Source organism: Sebastes umbrosus, chromosome 13 (genome assembly GCF_015220745.1).
Source record: "Sebastes umbrosus isolate fSebUmb1 chromosome 13, fSebUmb1.pri, whole genome shotgun sequence".
Taxonomy (NCBI): domain Eukaryota; kingdom Metazoa; phylum Chordata; class Actinopteri; order Perciformes; family Sebastidae; genus Sebastes; species Sebastes umbrosus.
Window position 1 is genome coordinate 1,276,321 of NC_051281.1, and position 26,177 is coordinate 1,302,497.

The 26,177-nt window shown below is 36.6% G+C and overlaps 1 protein-coding gene across 1 annotated transcript; it reads left to right on the top strand.

The window, feature by feature from the left end:
* The first annotated feature begins 6,537 nt into the window (after nucleotides 1-6,537).
* Nucleotides 6,538-24,971, top strand: sec22a (SEC22 homolog A, vesicle trafficking protein). The gene is made up of 7 exons (XM_037789942.1): nucleotides 6,538-6,757; nucleotides 13,058-13,268; nucleotides 15,111-15,274; nucleotides 15,596-15,775; nucleotides 17,603-17,721; nucleotides 19,519-19,584; nucleotides 21,454-24,971. Exons 2-7 carry the CDS (start codon nucleotides 13,087-13,089, stop codon nucleotides 21,652-21,654), a joined length of 912 nt encoding a protein of 303 aa, XP_037645870.1. The 5' UTR covers nucleotides 6,538-6,757; nucleotides 13,058-13,086; the 3' UTR covers nucleotides 21,655-24,971.
* The last annotated feature ends 1,206 nt before the right edge of the window (nucleotides 24,972-26,177 follow it).

Here is a 26,177-nt window from a genome sequence, read left to right on the forward strand (position 1 = left end):
GTTGTGTCCGTGTTTTCGTCTTACAACGTTAAACCTTTCACAGTGCATTGCAAAAAACCAAGATGGTGAAGGCCAACAACCAAGATGAAGAACGCCAAAAACCATTTGGCGACGGCCAAATGCCGAACTTTTTAATAATAGAGCACAATTTTGTAATTTATAGCAAATTACTTTGCAGACCCCCTGACAGAGTGACACGGACCCTTGTGGGTCCCCGGACCTCACTTTGAGAATCACTGTACTTGGGAAATAGATGGAAAGCACTAATAACATTCATGTTACTAAAAATGAACAACTCGTCCAACTCTGAGATAACGGTGAAAAAGAGAAATAATAGAAAACAGTGTCTATAACCGTTATCACCTTCATGCTCATCGTTACCACAGTGATTACTTTACTGACCTGAGACTGTTGAAAGTTATAACACTGTTAAAACTCAGCACTGTAAACATAAATATGATGATTTGGTTGTAAGAGTTCGTAATGTCTGTCCGGCGTTTGTTGCACTCCTGTTGTCGTCCAGCCTGTGTAATCCAAATAGGGCTACTAGTGAACGTCTTAACAGTAGAAATGTCAGTGTTGAGAGGAAATATTTATTTTTTAACTAAAAAGGGGTGATGCAGCAGCAGTGAAGAACCTCCAGAGCGTGAGAACATGTTTCAGGTTATTTTAGGATCCACTGACCAGCAGGACCAGCAGGACCAGCTGCTCTGCTGCCGGCTCAGTCCGATAAATAGAAGTCGACCTTGTCGGGTCGCTGAGCTGACGGACTGTCCTCCTGCTGGAAGCACTTTTTCTGACTTTTTTATTCCTCAGTTCTGCATCTCAGAAGGGAAACAAATGGAGCACTCAGCACATCTGACACTGACGGCTTTATTATGAGGAATGGCAGGAAAACGGCAACCGGACCTGCATTTATCAGACATTTTTCAAACTTTTTTTTTACTTATTTATTTTTTTCCATTTTTCAGATTTTTTTTTAAATTTTTTGGACTTTTTTATCGGACATTTTTCAGACTTTTTTTAATAAACAATGTGTGATAAAACTAAAAAAAATCTGAAAAATGTACAAAAAAAAAGTCTGAAAAATGTCCGATTAAAAAAAGTCTGAAAAATGTCTGGCTAAAAAAAGTCTTTTTCCAGACTTTTTTTCAGACTCAAATTTTTTATTTATTTTTTTAAAAAAGTTTGAAAAATGTCCGGTAAAAAAAGTCTGAAAATTTGTGATTAAAAAATGTCTGAAAAATGTCTGGCTAAAAAAAGTATTTTTTCAGACTTTGTTTACAGGACATTTTTCAGAATTTTTTATCACACATTTTTTGGATTTTTTTATTGGACATTTTAAATTTGTTTGTTTTTTGGGGGACTTTTTTTATCGGACGTTTTTCAGACTTTTTTTTTTTTTCTTCTTTTACATTTTTCAGATTTTTTTTTTTTTTTTTTTACTTTTTTATCGGACATTTTTCAGACTTTTTTCGGACAAGATGTAGACGGCCCAAAACCAAGATGGTGAACTTCAAAAAGCAAGATGGCGACGGTCAAAAACCAAGATGTAGACATCCAAACACCAAGATGGCAGAAGGGAAACAGATGGACCACTCAGCACATCTGACACTCTGACGGCTTTATTATGAGAAATGGCAGGAAAACGGCAACCGGACCTGCAAGAGAACGATCAAGGTCCTGGGAGGTGTGACGGCGCCCGCCTCAAGGCTCGCCCTCAGCTGAGGAGTCACTTTGTGAGACTGAAGGTTTTTGTGATTTTCAGAGTGTGGGGGGGGGGGGCTTTCTCATGCTTTGCGTTGCTTCATTGCTTCTTTGTGGATTTTTTACCGGAGCAAAATGAGCAAATGGAGGTCACAGGGTTGTTCATACAAAGTCAAGGTCTGGTCGGATTCAAGCACCCTCAACAGAAGCCATTTCCTCCGTTATGGATAATTGGGTCGTCTGTGACGTCAGTCTGCCCGTCCTCTACCTAACCTCTGCTTCTTTGTGTCACCATTATGCTCCTTCTTTTATCAGATGCATCATTAAAAAGCAGCTTGATGTTGTCGATCTTTTCTGTTATTCTTTTTTTTTGGGACAAATTGGTTGGAGCAGCAGAAGTCAATAGAATAAATAGACCTGAGCGTCTCTGCTCGGGAGAGATAAAGATTTTTCTTTAGCTCGTTTCTCACGAGGCGGCAATCACAACGATTTGCATCCTTCTCTGAGAGATCCATATGTTCAGCCTCTCTGTGTGCTGTTCAATGGAGCCGTCAGTCAACAACATCCCCCTTTATGATGCTGTTGATGGAAATCTGTAAATTATAGTTTAGGATATCCATCAGCGTGAAAATGTCAAATGTTTCCCGTTGATTGACGGAAGAAAATGAGCCTTTAAATGAATCGTTTCCATGTTTAACAACCAAAAACAAAAAGATGTCTCTGCAAATTAAAGCCCGCTAGATTTACAGAAAATCCATACGGCGTGTTGAATAGTAAATGTTGATTGAGTTTGTGATGGAAACGACCTTTAAGATAAAGATTGAATGCTCTCTTTGTATTGAGTCTTATTGGCAGCAGTCAGCTAAACGCCCTGCAGGAGGCTACGACTTTAATACACATGTGACCTGCTGAACAGCTGATTAGATCTTAGATCACTTTATATCTGTTCTTAATGTACCTTAAAGGGAGATTAGTCAAGTATTTAATACTCTTATCAACATGGGAGTGGACAAACCCTCACAGGTACTCATTTAGCATCATAAAGTGGGCATGTCTGTAAAGGGGAGACTCATAGAACCCATTTACATTCACACATCTGGAGGTCAGAGGTCAAGGGACCCCCTTGAAAATGGACATGACAGTTTTTTCCTCACCAGAATTTAGCGTAAGTTTGGAGCGTTATTTAACCTCCTTCATGACCAGCTAGTCTGACAACCAAAATCATCTGAAGTTGCATTAATGCATTAAAGAAATTAGCGTTGTTAAAACAGATTTGAGTTCAAGTTTCAAGGTTCTTTGTTTGTCATTTGTCAATTCCAGCAAAGCGGTCAGTCATTGACAATGAAAATCTTTGGTCTCAGGTTGCTTCAGCAATGCTCATAAAATATGCAAATATATAAAAGGGGGAAATCACACAAGTAAAAATAAAAGCAAAATGATAATGAAAGGCATAAAATAGTGCAGTTAAAATAAATATAAACATAAAAAAAATATAAAATAGTAAGATAAATTTGAAATTTTGTTGACGACAGTATTTCAGATGCAAAAACTGAATATAAACAGGATGTAGTATGTACATGCATGATGAGAAGTAACATATGTACACAGAGCTGTAAACAGGAATGTGGTATGTTATAATAAGAAGTACAAAAAAATATTTATATACAGATGTGTAAAAATGAATGTAGTGCGTAGTAATGAGAAGTACTAAATATATTTTATTTATTTATTTATTGGTTTATTTGACAGGGACAATACATGTAGGAACTGTTACACTTAATTAAAGTGCAACTGATGCAACGTATATAGGACTTCTAGCCATAGCTAGTTTGCAGACATTGTCCCTGGTTTGGCTTTTAATAAAAAATAAATAAATAAATTTAAAAAAATACAGAATATATAATAAAAATATACATATACAGAGGTGTAACAGTTTGTAAAACAGTATTTAAAGGTAAATAAAGGTAAAGTGAAAGGTAAAGCATTATTATCGCGTTAACTTTGACAGCCCTAATATAAAGTATATTAATATATTGATTTTCACCCAGGACAGGTAGTCCTTAAAAATCACATTTCATGAATTTCCTGTGAATAAAACCCTGCAGCTGAAGCAGGAGAAGGTTCTGCAGGTGTATTTTTAGATATGTCACACTGCTCAGGAGCTGCTGAGCTCAAAGTTGAAACGTATCATGATGACATCCAGAGAAAGACACAATTGGCGACGACGCATTTGAATGCTGATGTGTGTTTGCTCCTCTGTTTAGAGACGGAGTCGCTGTGAGTGACGGCGCTGCTGCTGAGACCTGTGGCTATTCATCAACCTGTCAGCAGCAGCACACATCCATCATCCACACACACACACACACACACACACACACACACACATGGCAGGGCTCAGTGGGCAGATTACATGTATGAAGGATGAGGCCGCTAACCGTCTCTGTATTGTTTTTATTTCCTCTCCCACAGTTGTTGTTTTTCTCCCAGATTCCAACAGGAAATGTGTTAAACTAGGAGAGAAGTGCTGATGCCGAGTGGATGGCCTATTTCAGGTCTGAGTGGAGCACTAAAGCTGAGCAGGCTCTGGGTTTACGCATTATTCATTTTTCATGTTATTTTAATTTCAACATCAGCTTCAGATGCTCCAGAGAAGACCTCATTTGTTGGGAAAGTAGCAACTGGAGCGAGTAGAGAATAAAAAGATAACTAAAATATAACTTAAATTATGAAAGATAGTATCTGTCGTATGTTAATGAGCTCATGAATATTAACAAGCTCGATTAAAGAGGAATATACTGCAGTAGCACACTATTTACTGTCTATACCACCTTTAAATATACTTATTTAGTAGCATGTTGTTAGAATGTATTATCTACAGTATGTTTTATTTGATGCTGTCCTAGTGACCTGGTGGTCGTCGAAGGGTTTAAAGCGTTGACCATGTAATTGCAATGTCCCTGATGACTAAATAAATAATGTGACTAAATAAATAAATAATAAATAAATAAATAAATAAATATATAAATATATATATATATATATTTTTCAATTCAAAGAACTTGTATGTAATTTAATCAATAATAAGCAATATATAATATATAATATAATTATAATATAATAAGATAAAATCAACACTGGTCAATAATGGTAACATAAACAAATAACAACAAAAATAATTCTAAGAACATAATTGCTGCTGTTATATTATTATTAAAACTCAAATTAGAGACAAATTACCATCAATAGCATTGCAAGACAGAAACTGAGCACAGGAAAAATAAATAAATATGTATATAAATAAATGAAAATAAAAATGAAATTAATAGATTTAAAAAATTACAAACATATATACATAATTAAATATTTTGTCCAGACTATTTCTTCAAAGGAAGGATGTCACAAACCCTTGTTATATTTTGCTGAAACTGACAGATCCAGGCATTGTGAATGTACCCAACAAGAACAGTAATTTAATCAAACAATTGATTTGAGTGTGGTCAGTCTCCAGTAAAAAAAATTAGGGACAAAAAAGATTATAAAACTACTACAATAATAAGGCAATATGAGTCCATAAGGTAACTGAGTGAGTATGAAAACAAATGTGACTCCTTTATACAGAGGAAGCTGTGACAAGGTAGTGTCTATTCAAAATTGTATTTTTATTTTTTTATTTTATTTTATTTTATTTCATTTTTATATGGAAAAGGTAATATTGTGCAAAAAAGCTTTCTGATAATTTTTTTTTTTACATAAAACCCCTTTCTATTTTTTATATACATGTATATAAGCATATACACAGAAAAAGGTATTTAAAAGACGCAGTACGCCATAACTCAGTCCTCAGGAAAACTTTCAGTCCTCCATCATTTACTATTATTTTCAATTAAAAAAAAAATGTATGTAATTTAATAAGGTGTGTATTGCCAAAGTAATCAATAATAAGCAATATAAAATGTAATTATGATATAATAACAACAAAAATCAGTCAATAATGGTAACATAAAAAAATATACAACAGATCATCTTTGTTTTTTTCTTGTGATGCTGATGAGAGGCTGTCTTTACCCACAATGCACCGCGACACAGCCACTTAATCATCACCTAGAGTTCAGACCCATCATCATCATCATCATCATCATCACAGCTCTCTGTGTGTGTGAGCTGCCAGCTGCTAGCTGCATATGGCAGATTGCAATGTCCCTGATGACTAAATATATAATGTGACTAAATAAATAAATAAATAAAAAAGTAAATATTAAAATATATATATTATTATTATTTATTTCCAACAGTTCTCCATCTTCAGGTTTAACACATCTGCACACATACATACATCTATTTACCTGCATACCCACATAAATACAGCCATTATAGGGTGTACTTCTACTTTCAATTTATTTAAGATTTTAATATTAATTTTTCAGTTTAACTGGGAATAAAAACATATGTTTAATTTATAAATATTAATTTCCCTGATGTTTTATTACCACAGATCATCTGTGTGTTTTATTACAACAGATCATCTGTGTGTTTTATTACAACAGATCATCTTAGTGTTTTATTACAACAGATCATCTTAGTGTTTTATTACAACAGATCATCTTAGTGTTTTATTACAACAGATCATCTGTGTGTTTTATTACCACAGATCATCTTAGTGTTTTATTACAACAGATCATCTGTGTGTTTTATTACAACAGATCATCTTAGTGTTTTATTACAACAGATCATCTGTGTGTTTTATTACAACAGATCATCTTAGTGTTTTATTACAACAGATCATCTGTGTGTTTTATTACAACAGATCATCTGTGTGTTTTATTACAACAGATCATCTTAGTGTTTTATTACAACAGATCATCTGTGTGTTTTATTATTCTGTGATGCTGATGAGAGGCTGTCTTTACCCACAATGCACCGCGGCACAGCCACGACATCATCATCATCATCATCATCACAGCTGCTCTCTGTTAGCCGTTAGCCGTTAGCCGTTAGCTCTCTCTACCAGCAGCTTCTATCAGAGGATCCACAGGATGCTCCTCTCCTCCAGGTAGATATGAACACACCTCCACTCTCTCAGGTCACTCTCTCAGGTCACTCTCTCAGGTTACTCTCTCAGGTTACTCTCTCAGGTTACAGTCACACCTGAGTGTTCTGTTCAGGCTGTTAGCTGTTAGCTGCTCTCTGTTAGCTGTTAGCCGTTAGCTGTTAGCTTCAGGCTGTTAGCTGTTAGCTCTGAGTTGTGTTGGTAATGCTAGTAAGCTGTTAGCTTCCTAGCATGCTAACGTTAGCTGCTGTTAGCTGCTAGGCTGGTTCTGGTTCTGGTTCTGGTTCTGGTTGTTGGTTCTGGTTCTGGTTCTGGTTCTGGTTGTTGGTTCTGGTTCTGGTTCTGGTTCTGGTTCTGGTTCTGGTTCTGGTTGTTGGTTCTGGTTCTCTGATCCTGTAAACTGGCTGCTTGTTTTATAGAAACACGGAGCTGGTAGTTAAAGAGATTAACCTGATATATCCATGATTCTAACAAACAGACCAGTTTCATCATTATCATCAATATATCAATATAATCAATATATCATTATATTATATCAATATATTATTATATCAATATATCATTATATTATATCAATATATTATTATATCAATATATCATTATATTATATCAATATATTATTATATCAATATATCAATATATTATATCAATATATTATTATATCATTATATCAGTATATTATTATATTATATCATTTTATCAATATAATCATTATATCATTATATTATATCAATATATTATTATATCAATATATCAATATATTATTATATTATATCATTATATCAATATAATCAATATATCATTATATTATATCAATATATTATTATATCAATATATCAGTATATTATTATATTATATCATTTTATCAATATAATCATTATATCATTATATTATATCAATATATTATTATATCAATATATCAATATATTATTATATTATATCAATATATCAATATAATCAATATATCATTATATTATATCAATATATTATTATATCAATATATCATTATATTATATCAATATATTATTATATCATTATATCAGTATATTATTATATTATATCATTTTATCAATATAATCATTATATCATTATATTATATCAATATATTATTATATCAATATATCAATATATTATTATATTATATCATTTTATCAATATAATCATTATATCATTATATTATATCAATATATCAATATAATCAATATATCATTATATTATATTATTATATCAATATATCATTATATTATATCAATATATTATTATAATCATTATATCATTATATTATATTATTATATCAATATATCAATATATTATTATATTATATCAATATATCAATATAATCAATATATCATTATATTATATCAATATATTATTATATCAATATATCATTATATTATATCAATATATTATTATATCAATATATCAATATATTATTATATTATATCAATATATCAATATAATCAATATATCATTATATTATATCAATATATTATTATATCAATATATCATTATATTATATCAATATATTATTATATCATTATATCAGTATATTATTATATTATATCATTTTATCAATATAATCATTATATCATTATATTATATCTATATATTATTATATCAATATATCAATATATTATTATATTATATCATTTTATCAATATAATCATTATATCATTATATTATATCAATATATCAATATAATCAATATATCATTATATTATATTATTATATCAATATATCAATATATCATTATATTATATCAATATATTATTATAATCAATATATCAATATATTATTATAATCATTATATCATTATATTATATTATTATATCAATATATCAATATATTATTATATTATATCATTTTATCAATATAATCATTATATCATTATATTATATCAATATATTATTATATCATTATATCAATATATTATTATAATCATTATATCATTATATTATATCAATATATTATTATATCATTATATCAATATATTATTATATTATATCAATATATCAATATAATCATTATATCATTATATTATATCAATATATTATTATATCATTATATCAATATATTATTATATTATATCAGTATATTATTATAATCATTATATCATTATATTATATCAATATATTATTATATCAATATATCAATATATTATTATAATCATATCATTATATTATATCAATATATTATTATATCATTATATCAATATATTATTATAATCATTATATCATTATATTATATCAATATATTATTATATCAATATATCAATATATTATTATAATCATATCATTATATTATATCAATATATTATTATATCAATATATCAATATATTATTATAATCATTATATCATTATATTATATCAATATATTATTATATCAATATATCAATATATCAATATAATCAATATATCATTATATCATTATATCAATATATAAATAGCAGCAGAGGTTCATATCAATTGTGCCACCAAATTTAAAATAATAATTTGTCTAATTAACCAACATAATAACCTTTTTTTTACTAATTAATGAATGAATTAATCTATTTAATGTATTTGTTTGACACAGGATGTGGTAGAAACATGTAATGGCCTATATATAAAAAACACAGACAAAAGATAAAATATAAACATACAAAATCAATAAATCAGTAGATTTTCATTTAAAATGTATAAAACTGTAACACCAAATTTAAAATAATAATTTGTCCGCGGGACTCGAGCTCATGCATATCTCATTAACCAACATAATGACCTTTTATTTTATTAATTTAATTAAATAACTTTAATTTATTTGTTTCACACACGTAGATACAAATAACTTGATTGAAATATAAAGTATGTGTGAGGATGTGGTAGAAACCTGTAATGGCTTATATAAAAAAATACACACAAAAGATGAAATATAAATTTACAAAATCATTAAATCAGTACATTTTCATTAAAAATGTACTGGTGATTTAAGTAAATCATAATAATACATTTTAATATATTTCATGTTTCAAAAAATGTAATATTAAATACATTAAAGGGACTGTTTGTAACTTCTTAGACATATAAATCTATCGGGTCGTGTTCCCATGCGTGCTCGCGTGTGGCCGGAGTCTCTGCTCCTCTGCCTGCCTTCACTCACATACCGCGCTCCTTCTCTCTCCACCTCTCACGTGCATGCTGCTCACTCCACACTGCAGAAGAGTTAGTTTAGCTCTGAGAATATCTAGTGAATGTTCAGTGGACGTTTGTGCAGAAATAACTGCTGCAGCTCCTCCAGACCAACAGAGGTTTCCCGTGTCTTGTGAAGTGACGGGGCTCCGCAGAGAGAAACGTTATCGTCTCCGACCAAAACTCCGGTGTCTCCCCTGTTCCCTCCGGCCGCGGTCGGGAGGCTGAGGCGGGAAAAGCCAACACTAGGATCAGCATTGATTCATGGAGAGCCCTTCGTCTGGTCAGCTAACATTACTGCCAAGCAGCTGAAATATAGAGTGATATTGTGCTTTTAGCTGACGTGTGTCTCCTCACTGTGTTGAGCGATGCTCCTTCATGTCTATGTAGAGCGAGCACAAGCGCCAGCAACAGGACGCTGACTTTCGTTGACTTAACGGTCATCAGGTGTCGCTGTTAACAAGACATTCTGAAAGTTACAAATAGTCCCTTTAACAGACGGGTTTCACTAGATACAACCAAGACGTTTTGGTGCTTCCGTGTAGTTTGTGTTGGAGTCTGAGACTGAACAGCGTAGCCACACGGGAGCGCGCATGAGACAACGACCTGGATTGATTTATACGTGTAAGAAGTTACAAACAGTCCCTTTAATAATAATAATTGAACTGTATTTGTCCATCGTTGTTGTCCTTGTATGCAGGTCTCTAATGGTTTATTGCTTTAAATCTTTCTTAATAACAAAACACACTGTGAGTTCCCCCTCACTGTTTTTAGTGCTGTGACACCATAAAGAAGATCATTTGTCTTTATGTTTAGACATATGATTTAGACGGTTTGGGCTTAACATGATGCTCGGTTGTGGACGGTGTGACTCTCACTGACAGTTCACCAACATCACTCACTTTACATCCAGGTTTCAAAGGGATCTGGAGGAAATGTCAATTAGGCAGGATATAGATCGAAGGTATTGATTGAGAATTGCAAACACATTAAGTGGCCATATGTAGAAAATAGCAGTAGATAGCACTGTGAGCCACAGAAGGAAACTTTTGTAACTCTTTGGAAGAAAAGAATATATATATAATATATATATATATATATATATACATATAAAGGACCTGCACACCTATCGCTGCACATTTATTGCTGAGATGCTAAAATAAATTGTTGAATATTTCATGTTGGTTAATAAGAGAATGAACTGAATGAATGCTTGAGCCTTTTCCAGCAAGCAATGAAGTGAAGTTAGCAGTTATTGCAGCTTGACAATTATTTACATTACCCATATACAGCAGAATAATCAGCACATTGGTGCCATCCAGTTCATTTCTCAAATGTCTTGTAAAACTAGAGAATATAAATAAGGTCAAGTTGAATCAAATAAGGCTGAGCAATTTTTTGAAAATATCCAATTGTGATTGTTTTGACTGATATTGCAATTATGATGTGATTTGCGATATTACAGGGAATAATCATCATTTTCGAAACATATGAAAATGATTATGGAGTGATTTTTGCGGGGATCTGTACCAAACAAAGATGTTTTCTTAAGTCTGTAGAATATGATGTGTAGGACGGGACGTCTCTGCAGCACCGCAATATTTAATTTAAAATGGTATTTTGATGCACATTTCAATTTAGCAAATAATGCACCTCCTGCGGTTTGAAAATTTGCCATATTGCGATTTTGAGTGGGTCTGCAACTAACAATTACTTTTATTATCGATCAATCCATCAATTATTGATAAGTCATTTAGTCTGTAAAATGTAGGGCTGCAACTACCGATTATTTTCTTTATCGATTAATCTGCCGTTCATTTTTTCAAATAGTCGCTAACAGAGCCAAACGGGACATCTACAAATGTCTTGTTTTGTTCAACCAAATACTTCCAAATACTAGGGATGTCAATAATTAACCGTTAACCGACATTAAACATTTTAACTGATTAACGGGATCTTTAAGGAGAAAAGCTGGTCCACCTTAACAGCCCACCTTAAGAGGCGGAGCTGGAGTTGCAGGATACCGGAAGTTGGCTCCGGTCTCTCTGGCTCGCTTAAGAGGAGCGGAGGAGTTGTAGTTTCATAGCATTTATTCACCGACAAATAAACTGTAGACACACTGCTACACCTACGATCACAGCTAGAACGCCACCAACAACCTCACACTCACCGCCCACACACACACACAGTCTGTTGGAAACTCACTAAAGTTACTCAGACTGTGTGTGGCGGTGGCGAGCAGGAAGCCTCCGGCAATGCTAGAGCGGCTAACGTAGCACAAACACACACACTGTTTGTTGGACACTCGCTAAAGTTACACCGGACAGACACACAGCTGACAACCTGCTAAACTAAACTAAATGTGCGGTGGAGACTTTTACTGGGAAAGTGGCTGCATGTCCGCGACACTACACGCAGCATCGGAGCTGCTGAGTTAACGCTCCCGGACGGTGAACTGGAGACAGTGAACGCAGCATCGTAGCTGCTGAGTTAACGCTCCCGGACGGTGAACTGGAGACAGTGAACGCAGCATCGTAGCTGCTAAGTTAACGCTCCCGGACGGTGAACTGGAGACAGTGAACGCAGCATCGTAGCTGCTAAGTTAACGCTCCCGGACGGTGAACTGGAGACAGTGAACGCAGCATCGTAGCTGCTAAGTTAACGCTCCCGGACGCTGAACTGGAGACTCCTGTCAACCAATATCTGTTGTGCTCCTGCAGCTGGTACACCGCTGCATGCGAGGCACAAATCTTGTCGGTTAACGGTTAATAATCGGTTAATGAGAGTCCGTTATCGGTTAAGAACATTTTTCAAAATGAGCATCCCTACCAAATACCCAAAATATTTAGTTATGAATGATAAATGACAGTGAAAAGCAGCAAATCGTCCCATTTAAGAGGCTTGAATCAGAGAATATTTGAATTGTTTCACTGTTTCTGGTTGAAAAAGACTGAAACATAAAGTTGTGTTAATGCATTAAAGAAATTAGAGGTGTTAAAACTAATTTGCGTTAATGCGTTGTCACGTTAAGTTTGACAGCCCTAGTTTGAACAAAATGCATGGTTAATTAGATATTGAACATATTGTGAATACACTCTCAACAAACCTTCTTCCCTTTCTGATGTGTGTCTGCAGGGCTTCAGTGAGACTGCCAGAGCTGTAAGATGTCGATGGTGGTGTTTGCCTCTGTGGTTCGGGTCGGGGACGGCCTGCCGCTCTCTGCGTCCACTGATTATGAGCAGGACAAAGAGCTCCAGGAAACCAAGAAGCACCTCAAGGGTCTCTCCAAGAAACTGGGCCAGTTCCCCGACCGCTGCACGCTGAGGACCGGAGCGTACAATGTCAAGTAGGTCATATGAGATGTTCATTTAAAGGCTCCCTTTACATTCAACCCACACATTAATTAAACACAGTATACCCCGTTATTATACTCTGAGGGTAAAACTGTTCATAAGTGCGGGATAGGGCTACAAATTCATTCACTCAACGTATTTTCAATACAGTTTAGAGAGTTGACACCCATGGGTGATTAAGCAGTCTACTGCTGACGGTCTGTCTGCTCTCTTCTTGACCCTCTCACACAACTTTGATGGAAAAATGCTTTTTAATTTGAGTGATGTGACAGCTCGGCCCTCATTTGAGGTGTCAAACTGTGTCTGAGAGCCCCGCTGGTGCTCAGGGAAATGCTTTGAAACTCTCTCAAGCGCTGTTTGTTAAGAGCTAATTAGTCTTATTAAGACAGAGAACATGAACTCAAAATAAACTCAGAATCATCAATGAGCCAGTTGTTTATAGCTTTTCAACAACCAGAGTCTCTTTCATCAATGAGAGCCAGAAGAAGAAGAAGAAGAAGAAGAGGAGGTCAGATTGAGGCAGACGGTGTTTAAAGTCAAAGGTTAATCTGTTCTCTGATATTCTGACCCTTTAGACGCTGTTATGTCTCTTAGACGTCATGAAAGCAGGAGGAGATTCCTTGTATCATCCTACGTGAAAATGACTCATCGGTGATTTATAACGTTAACAGCTGAGTTAATTTGGACATTTTTGGAACACAAGGTCACTTGTTTTATTAGTATGTTCTGTATGTAGAGATAAACCCATCCATTATAGTACTTTGAAAGAAAGAAAATTGTCCGGTGCATGTCTTGTATTGACACAACTAGCTTGATGGTGTAAAAAAAAATATGTAAAAACTAAACAAAATAACATCTATTTGCAAAGAGGACTTTCTACAAGCTAAAAGCATGAAACACCATTCAGACATGTGTGAAAAATATCCCAAAAATGTGTGAAAAATAGTGGCGGTGTTTTCTTCAGACATTTTTCAGATCTTTTTTTAGGTCTTTTTTTTCGGACATTTTTTCATACATTTTTTTCAGACTTTCTTTTCAGACTTTTTTCAGATATTTTTTTTCAGACTTTTTTTGTCCGACATTTTTCAGACTTTTTTTTCGGACATTCCTTCTTCAGTCAGCTTGGTTCTCTATTGGCTCTCGTTCTTTCCCACGTGACGGCGTTCATCTTTAGAACCATCAATAAATCCGGGCTTTGCTGATGATCGTCAGGAAGAATCGAGCCCAAAATCAGCTTGATTCTCATGTAGTGTGAAACCGGCATAAGGTGCGCCCGCCTCTCTGATATTTGTGTTTTAGTCATACACAAATTCTACATCATACAGGCATGGATGTAAACTGAAGCTTGACTGGTGGGCGGAGGCATACAACCACGAGGCGCTAATTTTAGTTTTATTTTTTGTTTGTTTAGCTGCATGCTAATCATGACATCCGCCGGTATTGACATTTATGTTCCACATCAATTTAGATGTTGTTGTGATAACCGATGCTCCCCTCAGTCGTTGCTCTGAGCTGTTCAGATAATGTACAAGTCTTTGTATCTGGGGAATTTAATTTGTGCTCGGCGTATCAATTAACACCGCAGGGCCAAAAGATACGAGTGTCTGCCGAGGTGCATGTGAATGTTTGAATGTTTAATTAGCTGTGAACGTGTGAATTTTAGTCACTAATGTGCTGAAATAGTGTTTGTTCTGTGTTTTAGAGCTGCAACCAGCAGAATCCCAAATGCCATTCTGTGTTAGTTTGGCATCCTAATTACAGTTTCCCCAGTTTCTGTCAACAGAAAAGAGTGCAGTGCATGAAGTGTAAAGCAGTAATGTTTGTGTGTGTTTCAGTTTTACGAGTGCGCTGGGCGTTGGGTACCTGATGGTGTGCACCGCAAACTACCCCAACGTGCTGGCCTTCTGCTTCCTGGACGAGCTACAGAAGGAGTTTATCGTCACCTATGACTCCAAACGAATCCGCAGCGCCGTGCGGCCGTACTCCTTCATTGAATTCGGTGAGCTCCATTTACAGTTTTACAGCCAACTGTCACGTGGTAAACCTTCTGACGCCAGCCGCTCATCAATAATACGCAACATAAGAAGACGTACGTAAAGCTGGCGTCTGAAAGAAGACGTGATATGGAGACGAAATAGGCCCAAATCTCTAAATTGACCAGTGCATGAAAAAGCAATGACATTGCCTGGGGGGTATCTCCGCTTAAGTAATTCTCTGTTGATTGATTTATTAGTACTGAGCTCTTGTTTTGACCCTTCTCTGTGCATGTCCCTTGTGTTGCTCCCTTGTGTTGTTAACCACGCTGACTTTCCTCCGTCAGACACCTTCATCCAGAAGACCAAACAGCGCTACAACAGCCCGCGCTCGCTGTCCACCAAGATCAACCTGGCTGACATGCAGACGGAGATCAAGCTGCGACCGCCCTACCAGCTCTCTCCTGAGGACCTGCGGGCCATCAATGGATTCTCAGTGCACACGCCCTCCAAATACAAAGGCATAGGTAGGACGTGAGCTGCTGACACACACACACACACACACACACACACGCACACATCATCCTGGTATCAAAGAGGTTTACTATTGTAATGCTAACTACTTTGTTTCCCTTCTGGGGATCGATAAAGTGTTATCTCATCTTATCTTACTGTCATTAACACTCGTAGAACTGCTCTTTGTGACACGATGACACAGAAAGGTCACTGGTGATTCCTCAGAAGACTCTCTCTGTTACTACACCAGTAAAGGAACAATACTGGAAGCACCGGTGCACCTGTCGTTGTTCATATCACTTGTTGAGCTGTTGGGTTTTAAACCAGTTCATATTGATCAATGTTTAAAGAACCAGAGCTCATTCACAAATATGCATTTTTAGTAGGTTATCTTCTGCTGTCCTGTTTTGTACTGTAGCGCATCAGCAGAAACCTTTTTTTAGTTTATTAAATATGTATTAATTTAAACACTTGATTTATTGGAATTGGTTTATAGACTTAAAATATCACATGAAAACAATTCCATCTTTCTGTTGGAAGGTACAGTACTGAACGATATCAAGGGCTCGTTGTTTTCGCTTAAAACAATTATAGAATTTGAAAAAAATAATTGTGAAAATCTTATTTAAATCAATTTAAATAATTTAAAAAATCATTTCAAAACACGTTTGCAGCATTTTTTGTTTTAATAAATTTCAAATTTTTGGTATAAAGTAGGGTTGTCAATCGATTTAAAGTCGTTCATTTTTTATCTGTTCAAAATGTATCTTAAAGGGAGATTTGTTGAAATATTGTCGGACAGTCGGATGAATTTCTGAAATGTCAGAAAGTTTGGTCGTCCGACAACGCCACAGACCCCTGGCTCCTTTTACGTTCACACCCTCCAGCTGGCTGTTAACGAGGGTCTTTTGGCACAGAGAAGTACTCGTATCGGTACTCGGTATCAGCGAATACCCAAATGTAAGTACTTGTACTCGGTCTGAAGAAAAGTGGTATCGGTGCATCGCTATTCTCTACTATCCACGTCTTCCTCACCACAAACTTTATCTGCCTCGGAGCTTTCAAACTTGTCTTTATTGACAACTGTCAACAGCACTCGGGTCGTGGCTGACGATCGGACCGTACAAATCGTGAGCTGTGGTTTTACATCGCAAACAATCTACTTGTACAGACGGAGTAGGAATTACACAACACCATCTCTAAAATCGTACCGTGTATACCCATCTTTAGAAACAGAAACATGTGAAAGTAGGTTCCAGGTTGAAGAGTTGCTCCCCTTTAAGGAAGCTGCATGGTGGTCAGATAGCACTTGGTTTAGTCCGCTCCGTTGCTCAGCCTTCCTTCCCCCTCAGCTCCTCCAGACGACAGCCCCTCTCGTACGCCCCGTCACACCTCAGCCGCCCCGAGCTAAGCGATGCCACCTCGGGTCACTTAGAGCTGTTGTGTTCCCCCTGACATCCTCTTCAGGGCAGCTCTCTCCACGCTTTGTTCACTTTCTGTTGGTTGCCCTTGCCCGTCTCAGTTTTCTGAGAACATAAATCATTTTGTCCTGAGGGAGGAAGTATGCTAATCTGATAACGGTGACGCATCGCTCTCTTTTTTACCGTGCCAGAATACATTGGAAGATTTAAAAGCAATGTATGCTTGGCTTTTCATTGCTATTCAAGGATTTACTCTTTTATCCTGCATATAAATGTCTTTATACATAATTACATTGCAGATAATGTATACATTTTGTCCTTTGGAAAGCAGATTTCTTCCTAATGTTTTTGTAGTTCATTTATCAGGCAGATTTTGCTGAGCCTGTAATAACACCGTGTCCTTTCTCTCTCTTCCAGCTCCTACCCAGATGTTGGAGCCGGTGACTCTCTCCGGCATCGTGTCCTGTGTGCTCAGCATCCTCTGCGGAGGCCTCAACCTGCTGCGAGGAGTCCACGCTATAGAGAGCATACTGCAGGTGAGCACATAACACTTTCTCTTAAAGGGAAATCTGGTTTCATACCACCTTGGTTTTTTATTTTCATAGTAACAAACTTCTGAGATCTGGGAAGGTTAGTCAAACGTAGCTGAGAAATCTGTAAAATTATAACCAAACTGTATGTTGTAAACATCCATCATAGTTTATAGAGCGACTTCCTGGCTCAACTAATGACAAAACAAAATAAGACAGGATAAGTGTACACGTGAAAACAACAGAAAACATAAAAACAATTCAACAATTTAACAGTTTGAGACTTTCTGAAAATGTAATAAAGTAGATTTAAAAGCTACATTAACTGTAATAATAGTAAAACAGTGTAAAATAAAAACTAGATTATTAAAATAACATTAAAATAGAATAACATTTTACAACTTAAATAGAATCCAATAAGGGATTAATAAAAATAACAATAAAATATAAAAATGTACAACTTAAATACAATAAAATAAATGATTTATAAAATTATAAAATTGTACATCTTAAATGCAATAACATTTAAGTGATTAATAAAATAACATTTAAAAAATGTACAACTTAAATACAATAAAATAAGTAATTAATAAAATATAATAACATTTTACAGCTTAAATACAATAAAATAAGTGATTCATAAAATAACAATAAAGTTTTATAAAATGTTTACAACTTAAATAAAATAACAATAAAATAGATTATTTTTACAGCTTAAATACAATAATTGATTAATAAAATAACAATGAAATAGATTAAAATTGTACAACTAAATTACAATAAAATAAATGATTAATAAAATAAAATAGTGTTTTACAGCTTAAATACAATAAAATAAGTGATTAATAAAATATCAATACAAAATAATAAAATGTTACTGGTTAAATGCAATAAAATAAATGATTAATAAAATAAAATAGTGTTTTACAGCTTAAATACAATAAAATAAGTGATTAATAAAATATCAATACAAAATAATAAAATGTTACTGGTTAAATGCAATAAAATAAATGATTAATAAAATAAAATAGTGTTTTACAGCTTAAATACAATAAAATAAGTGATTAATAAAATATCAATACAAAATAATAAAATGTTACTGGTTAAATGCAATAAAATAAATGATTAATAAAATAATGAAACTGAATAACATTTTACAACTCATATACAATAAAATAAGTGATTAATAAAATAACACAAAAATTGTAGAACTTCAATACAATAAAGTAAGTGAATAAAATAATGTAAATAATGTCTATAAACTTTTGTTAATCAAAGGCCTGGCTGAATAGGAAGGTTTTAAGTTTACATTTAAAGATTTCAACATTTCTAGCAGCTCTCAGATCCTCAGACTTCCAGCAGCTCAGATCAATACAGAAACTGACAGGCAACCACTATAAGGACTTTAAAACAGATGTATTGTGTTCTCTCTGGTCAGCACTCGGGCTGCAGAGTGTTTTTGTCCTGTATCATTGTAGTTCTGTGCGCCCACAGTTGATTACTGACATTACATGTCGGGTTTCACCTCCTAATAAAGTGGTTTAGATCATCTGTCTAATTGTGTGACTACTCCTGTCCCAACATTATCATACATTGTAAAAGTCATAACTGATAAAACTAATGATTAAAACTACCAAAATCAGATCGTCATTAACCTGACTTTTCAGTCCATTCTGTTTCTTGATGTCAAATCAAATTCCTATTAAACAAGTTGAGACTAAAAAATTAATTTTCGTGTCATGTTTTTTTACGACACCTCTTCGAGACACTAAAAAAAATGTCCCTTTTCTTCCCGTCCCGCAGAACGACGACGAAGACTTTAATTACGTGATTGCCTTCTTCCTCGGCACAGCGGCCTGTCTGTATCAGGTAAGTGATAGTCTGCGGTAAGAGCAGCCATCGCTGGCTGACTGGCTGACTAACAGCCCTGCACTTTACAGCTCAGCAGCTTGTCAGCTAGACCAACATTAGCAGAAGCTCGATGCCTTTCAGCCCCACTTTCTTCCTCTGAGACGTTTTCATCAGCTGCTTGTGTGCAGCTCCTGATACTAAATGCAGGGAACTACTACTTACTGAGCAGACGTATTGTCCCATGAAGGACATTAATGATGAAAATATGTCACCATATATCATTTCAGCATCGACGTCGTGACGTGTGCATGCAGAATAGTCACTTCGCAGAATGTGCGATGTCGGCAAATTAACTCAAAACACGTCATGCTCCAACTTTTTTGCTGCTTGATACAAAAGGAAAACTTGCATGGTTCTCATTTTTCATAATTAATCCAGTGTTTCACATTAATAACTTAAAGTCTAGATAGACCCGCCGCCACAGTTTCATAACCAACCGTCCATATTTTTACACGTCTCGGTGTTACCGGTGTTACACGGTGTTCGATCATACATCGATTACATTGCTTGTCCACCGCACCCGCCGTTGTTTGGCTTTTTTTAATAGAAATAAAACCCATTTAGTTAATTTTTGCATATCAGCGCCGTGATATGTAAGGTATAATGTACATCGAGCCGGTCATTGTTGTGAAACAAACCCCTTCAGGGCGATACGGAGGAGTCTTACATTCTCTCTTACAGACTCTGAAGCGATCCTTCAGAGTCCGACATCACCGACCAGAGAATGCTGTGATTGACCGATCAGTATCGAGTATTCGACAAAGCCGTGTAATAACAATAGATAGTCGGACGACGGACGCTACAAACTGAAAGTGAATGTGTCTGCTCCGTACGGAGTCTCAGCCCAGAGCAGCAGGAGTCACATTTAACATGTTTATTGTCACTCTGGTTATACAAGTACGATCGTGTGAAATGCTTTCGCTGGGAGGCTCCATAAAGGAAAGAAAATGAAGAGTAAATATGAAATGACATGTAAAATATAATAACAAACAAAATATAAGAAGCAAAGAGGTTGCATAATGCACAGTGACGAGATGATGGCGGAGGATATTGTGTCAAAGCGAAAAGCAAAAACACCTGTTTGGCAATATTTCTGATTTAAACCCAATGCTCTACAGATATTGAGCTCCATCTCTCCTCGTAAAAATGTCCGGTGTAATCGGTAACACCGGTGTTGTCACAAGTTTATTAACCGGTGGGAAAATGTTCTCACCGTGACAGCCCTATTCTTGACGGATGCAGCGCAGTGTGCTGGGGGCGTTTAACTTGGCGTGATCCTCTCCCCGCTGCTGGCTGGCCCTCTCTGGGCGCATTTCGTCCACATGTGCCACGACCAGTTTTAGTATTTGGGCTTGGAAAGGCCCAGGATGAAGGAAGGTTGCGGCTCCAACCGTGAGCTTTACAGCATCCGTTGCCTGGACCTCGCCGTCTTCCCGGGGCTTCTCCCTGCAAGGATGGACGGGGCTCCTGACACGACTTTCATCCAGCGCTGCAGCAATGTCGGCGACCCACCCGACCCGTCTCGAAACACAGAGCCCGTCTCCTTCAGCATGCTGCATGACTGTTTTGCCGTGTCATCACCATTCTTCTCTATGCAACCAACGTGTTTATGATTACAGTGTTTACAAGTGGACAAAATTGCTTGATTTTGCTCTCAAAGTGCACCAGATTGATTTTCAAATATACAAAACTTTGAGTGAATAATTGTGTATCTTTTCATATTTATGGCAGAATATGAATAACTATTGCAGCGTCAGTGCTCTCCTGCTGGTCAACGTCACACAGAGTGTGCAGCATTGAATTTCTTCTCTGCCGTTCTCCTTTCAGTGCTACCTGTTTGCCTACTTCTCTGTCTGGAGGAACAGTAAGTCCTTCCTGGCATTTGCACTCATCTGTCTGTCCAACATGTATCTGTTTGAACTGAGGAACATGTGGCAGATCCTCTTCCATGTGGCCGTGGGGGGCTTCATGACCCTGCAGATCAGACTGAGGCAGCCACTGGGCAAAGCGCCGGACTACAACGTCTGACACAAGTCTTTTAAAACACAAAGAACAAATGGGCCTTCAGTCAGACGCTCCCGCACATGTTCTGGAAATACAGCGGAGACGGCGCTGGAGACAAACTATCCTCCTGCTTCAGGAAGAAAAACCAAAAAAGTCTCCATCCCAACACCAGTGGACAGATCTCAGCGTGGACTCGGAGGAAACTCTGCCCGACATCATTCATGGATTTTATTGGATTGATTGTGAACGTTGTCTACTCCCCACCGTTGTCTGATAAATGTATTTACTTCCTGTCAGAGCAGCCATAGTTTATATCAGAGTCCTGCATGTGTCCAGTTTGGCAAAACTCGTCTTCTCCCTGCACCCGCAAATTAAGGATCGGAACCGACCTGTTACGTATCGTACAAATGCAAAACCTTCCAGTACCAGACATTTGATGACAGCTTTCGATACTCGATCTACAGACACATTTCTGGTTGTACCCGAACATTTGTAACCTTCAATAGACCCTTTTACAGTTGACATCATCAAAAACTCTGCGTGTGCATGTTGGCAACAGAAGTTGCGTTTTGCCCCAGCGAACCTTGATGAGTTTGCAAACTTTAAACATCGAATTGAAACGGATACCAGCATCAAAATGTCTTGATTGCGTGTTCGGTTGTGAGAAACAAGTTCTACAGAATTCCGACAAGATCAGGACCGTTTCACCGCGGGACGGAAGACTAGAAAAGCACTATATAAAAGCAAGTCCATTTACCATTTACCATTTCAGAGCAACAGGTGTTTCAGTTTAACGAGTGACCGTGTTAACTGGTGACTTTCAGCTGTACATGTGTGGTTACTCATAGTAACTTACATAAGTGGTTGGCATAGATGATAAACACAGATTGATTGGAGGCTTTTAAGAGGACTGGACTGGGCAAGATGACAATATATATTGTCAAAATGATATACAAATATCCATCATATATATGTTTCTAGATGGTTTCTAATCATGATATAGGCTAGACCTTTATTTATTTATTTCCTTTTTCTTTATAAATTCATTTAAAACTTTGTTTGTTTTGCACTCAAGTTCTTAAAATGAGAAAATACTTATATACCAAGTAAAAATACTTACATACTATAGTGATAGAAGATTTTGGCCATATCGCCCAGCCCTGTTTTCAACAGCTGTCGTCACTGCGAGTAACCACAACATGTTTGGCTGAGTCACCAGTTAACACGGTCGCTCGTTAAACCATAACACCGGCGGTGTCCGTGGCTGCAAGTGTTCACTGACCTGAGGACACAATCTAAACTGCTTGTGTTTTTAGTGACCATTTTAATACTCTGTCATGTTCTGTATGTTACGTTCTGTGCATGAACACAGATAACGTAACGACGTTACATGCTGGGTTTCTCCACCAAATGCATGTATACATCTGACCACTGGATATTGGGCCACTTGCTAATATCCTCTACCTACTCTCTCACTGATAGCACACTAATCTCATTTTGTTTCCGTTGCAATCTTTGGTGGATATTGTCCTTAATACGCATAACTTGACAAGCTATTGCACTCCGCCGTACTTCCGTTGCCAAGCTGCGTCTGCACACTCCACTCCACTGTAAACGGGTCTATACCCAGCCCTGTTATTTCTTTGAGCTTGGCCAACAACCCGTGTGGACTTATGGTTAAACAGATGTTTAACAGCGTACAGCTTGAATTAAACACACAGTAATCTCTGTTTTATGTACGATGTAATTGTAAGCGGTTAGGACTAAATTTACTTCCTGAAAGATGAACATAAAAAGACTACAAGACGACTGGGCATTCATTTCAATTTCTTGTCACCCACAACTCGTTAATCGTTTTTTTTTTGTGTGTCCGTTACATGCACTCTTTGCACATGTGCTCGTCGTACACCTGACCCGGTGCAGGACTCTGGTTTAGGTCTTTGTTCAAACTATGCAACGCTGCCTTGTGTGTGTGTGTGGGCATACTTTATTTTGCAGATATTTGTCATTTTGTAGACAATTAATTTTGCTATTTATTATTAATGAAAATCTGTAGATTTTATTAGTTTAATTTGTTTTATAATTGCTCCATTTTTTAATGCAGACTGACGCCTAGTTGTCACAGAGTAACTCCTGCTCCAGCATTTCATATCCGACTCCCTCGCCCACTCAGCCTCGAGCATATGCCAGTGTCAAGTGACTATGTTAATAAGCAGGACCGCGTTGGCAGCGGTAAAAGATGCGTCGCTGTGTTGTCGAAGGCCAGAGGCAGCGCGTGTCATCTGAGCAGCCTGTGGCATGCTTTTCCTTCCGTATACAAATAAAAAAAAACTCAGCATACCATATTTACAGTCAGGAGATGGCACATTCATCGTTATTAAGCAGCGTGAGATTTGTTCAGGGAATTATGGGAAGATTTCCTGCATCATTCCAAACCAATAATGGCAAACAACTGGAGAAGGGTAGAGGAGTGAGTCAAGTCTTTATTGTTCATGAGCAGCTCTGCCAGGGTTTTTAAAACAATCTCTCGCTCACTGGAAGAAAATAAAAAGGAGTATAGCTGCACAGCTCCGCTCCGTGTCCATCTGGCATCTGCACTACAGATCTGTCGGGGGAGCGCCGCAGCACTTCAGCCTCGTATGATTCATCATCACACTCTCTGAAATGTTCCTTAGCGTTCCAACAGCGGCACCACACCTACATGACCTAATCGCTCTCTTCACAATACGGCTCCATTTGGATCTGAGCTGGGCCTCACTGGCTCACATTGTTTGTGTTCACTTTCTCCTTTTTCCTCAGCAGTTACAGTAAATGTGTAGCGTGGGTGTTTGTGTAGAATAGGAACAGTGAAACTCAAGGCTTTTTATACTGGTTTATATCCAAGTGTGGAAAGTGAATGGGGTCTAAGAGAGGTCTTTAAAACGTGGGAATGAACTGCTGAAAACTTATTGTATGTATTGTTGTACTCATTTTTCTTATTTTAAAGAGGACCTATTATGTGTTTTCCCGTTCCTTTAGTGTGCTATAGAGTTTTTTGTGCATGTAAAGTCGCAGAGTTACAAAGTCCACCCCAAAGGGAGTTACTCTGCCACACAGAAACACTGCTCCTGAACTGAAACGCCTCGATTAAAGTCCCGCCTTTTCTTCCGTAACGTGGTGATGTCACCAAGTAACACGGACATGAGCTGACGTGGAATCGTGACGAGGAAACGTTTGGATCTTTTATACTCCGTGCGTGTTTCTCCTCGCGACAAACCGACGCTCTCAAAGCTCTCCCAAGTTCTCTATTTTCTCCGCCAATCTGCGACCGTATGTTAGATCAATTTGGATGTGTGCGCACCGGTGAAAATCCGCCGCACAGACACCCCAGGAAGGGCCGTGTCTGATGGTGTGACATCACTTTGGTCGCGCGGACACTCGTGAACCTCACGGATGACGCTTAATACGTGCCAGGGTCTGAATTAACTTTTTAAAGTATTTTGTTGTCTGACGCTCAGAAATTTTCTCTCTGCACTAAATGAAGGAATAACATTTTAGATCCCGTGTCATTCAATGTTTGATATATTTAACACAAAAAACATGATATACACGGTAAATTACAGTACGCTGCTGTACTTTGTTATTGTCATCTATAGTGGTTATTTGCATAAAAACACAATTCAAATGATTAGGAAATAAATGATTGTATTTTTATTTAAATATTTGCTTTGATTAAAAAACATCTTGGCATCAGTAGTTCTAATTATGTATTATAAGCTGCTCGGTGTTAGTATTAGGAAGTTAAATACATCATGATGACGTTGTAATTTACCTTCGCCTAATCATTTTTACTGAGCAGAGCTTGAATGCATCATAATGAACTGAATGAATGGCACCTCCGTTAACATTAGTAGCTCCGTTATTTATCCAGTCAGGACTGTGCTGCTAACGGCTGCTAACAGCTAACATTACTAACTCTCCTCGTGCTGATTTTTGTTGTTCAGTGCTGCATTATCAGGGAAAACATCGGGTGCATCCCCTCAGGTTTAGTCGTAGTAGCGCCATGCTTTTGAGCGCTTTTTTTCTCTCTACGTCATGGCTCCGATCCCAAACAAACTTCATTGTGTATGCGTAACCGTTGGAAAGCATCACTAAGAGGAATCGGTAGTCATGGAGGCATGAGATGCCAAGGAACCAACTAGGAACCGATTCACTATTCCCATCACTAGCGTTTTCTCTGTCTGCCAAAGTGACGGCTGGCCCGACAATTTTACCCGCCACTGCCAACAATTTACCGGCATTTGGCGGGTGCTAATTTCTGACCCTGATACCTGCTTAGCAGCTAGTTCGGCACGCCCTCAAACAAAGCTAGTTAGAGCGGAGTCTGAAGAGTTTGGTTCGGTTGACCAATCGGAGAAGGCTGGGCTTTTTTGGGGACACAAAATAAGCGCTTTTCTTTAACACTAAATCATGTAAACATGTTCTAGTAGAAAAACCCCAAATACAAGTATGAACCTGAAAATGAGCATAATAGGTCCTCTTTAATTAGTTTTATTTGACACTAGAGT

Bases quoted from the DNA above. Each gene is read 5' to 3' on its own strand.
- sec22a (XM_037789942.1), top strand. From the start codon at position 13,087: ATGTCGATGGTGGTGTTTGCCTCTGTGGTTCGGGTCGGGGACGGCCTG. The intron at 15,275-15,595 runs GTGAGCTCCATT...TTCCTCCGTCAG, and splicing joins GTACTCCTTCATTGAATTCG to ACACCTTCATCCAGAAGACC. The intron at 15,776-17,602 runs GTAGGACGTGAG...TCTCTCTTCCAG, and splicing joins CTCCAAATACAAAGGCATAG to CTCCTACCCAGATGTTGGAG.